A 1,074-nucleotide genomic window follows, 5' to 3' on the forward strand; every position below is an offset into this window, starting at 1 on the left:
ATTCCATGTTACTCAGTGCTCACTTCTCACCCACCCGTGTCCCCCGGGACTTAAAAAGGGGCATCTCACAATCCCTCACTTTTCAGAATTGCTCTGCTGGTCAGCCGGGCGGGTGGCTGACTCCTGACTCGCCAGAGGAGCCTCAGGTGGAGTTCACGGTGCCTCTGCGCTGCAGCGGGCCCGAGGTACAGAGCACCCCTGCAGGCACCTGCTATCCCAGGAAGACGCCCCACCCCCTCTTGGCGCTCGTTGGGTCCCGGAGCTGCCTGTGCTTGCCCAGTAACTACTTTTATTGCTGGCCCCTGCCATGCACCCCAGCTGGCCGGATGGGACAGGCAGAGGGAGCCTGAGGCAACGCTGTAGGACTAGCTGCTTCGAACCCCCAGCTGGTTCGCCCAGCTGGACTCACTCCCCGAATTGAATTCCTGATCCAGGTCGGAGAGAAGACAGGCCGCTCAGCGCCAGCCCCGCCTTCTGGCTCAGTGGGGCGCTCCCCAGAACCCCGATGAGCGACTCTCCCCCTGCCTGGTCCCCGATCCTGCTCCCGTGGTGGGGGTCGTACTCACGGGCAGCCCAGGGGCGCATCCTGCAGTCGCTGCTGCCCGCCCTCGCCCATCGGCAGCTCCCGGGCAACCTTTGTACTGGGCACAGGGCTGGACAACCCACCCTGGGGCAGCCCAGGGCGCTGGGTGGGCCAAGGGCGGAGACGGACCAGGCAGGTGCGGGCAAGGGATGAGGGTGGGGGGAGGGGCAAGGGGGAGTGCCAGCAGCTGGACAGGTGCGGGCCGGGTAGGTTTGGGGCCCAGGTGGTGCCCGGCGTCGGGCCGGTGTGCAGGTCCACGCCCACGTGCTCGGGTCCGCGGCCCCACTGGGCCGCTCTCCCTGCCCGGGGCCTGGGGACAGAGAGAATGAGCAGGGTTGGTCTGCAGGGGGGACACGGAGTCCCTTAAGGGTTGGAAGCTTCGGCTCCCAATTTCACGTGTCACAAGGGGAAATGGCTTCAAAGCTGTGTCTCAGCAGGGGACAAGGTCCCAGGGCCTGGCCGCCACCCTAAGGCTCTTTGCTCCCTCCGGG

The 1,074-nt window shown here is 66.3% G+C and overlaps 1 protein-coding gene across 1 annotated transcript in view; it reads right to left on the reverse strand.

Moving 5' to 3' along the window:
* The window catches only part of FAM3B (family with sequence similarity 3 member B), a 16,333-nt gene extending 15,717 nt beyond the window's left edge, over positions 1 to 616 (reverse strand). The window contains 1 exon segment of the mRNA XM_011372881.2: positions 567 to 616. Coding sequence (XP_011371183.1) covers positions 567 to 616 — 50 coding nt within the window.
* Between the last annotated feature and the right edge of the window lie 458 nt (positions 617 to 1,074).

The sequence above is a fragment of the Pteropus vampyrus genome, unplaced genomic scaffold (genome assembly GCF_000151845.1).
Source record: "Pteropus vampyrus isolate Shadow unplaced genomic scaffold, Pvam_2.0 Scaffold214, whole genome shotgun sequence".
NCBI classification, from domain to species: domain Eukaryota; kingdom Metazoa; phylum Chordata; class Mammalia; order Chiroptera; family Pteropodidae; genus Pteropus; species Pteropus vampyrus.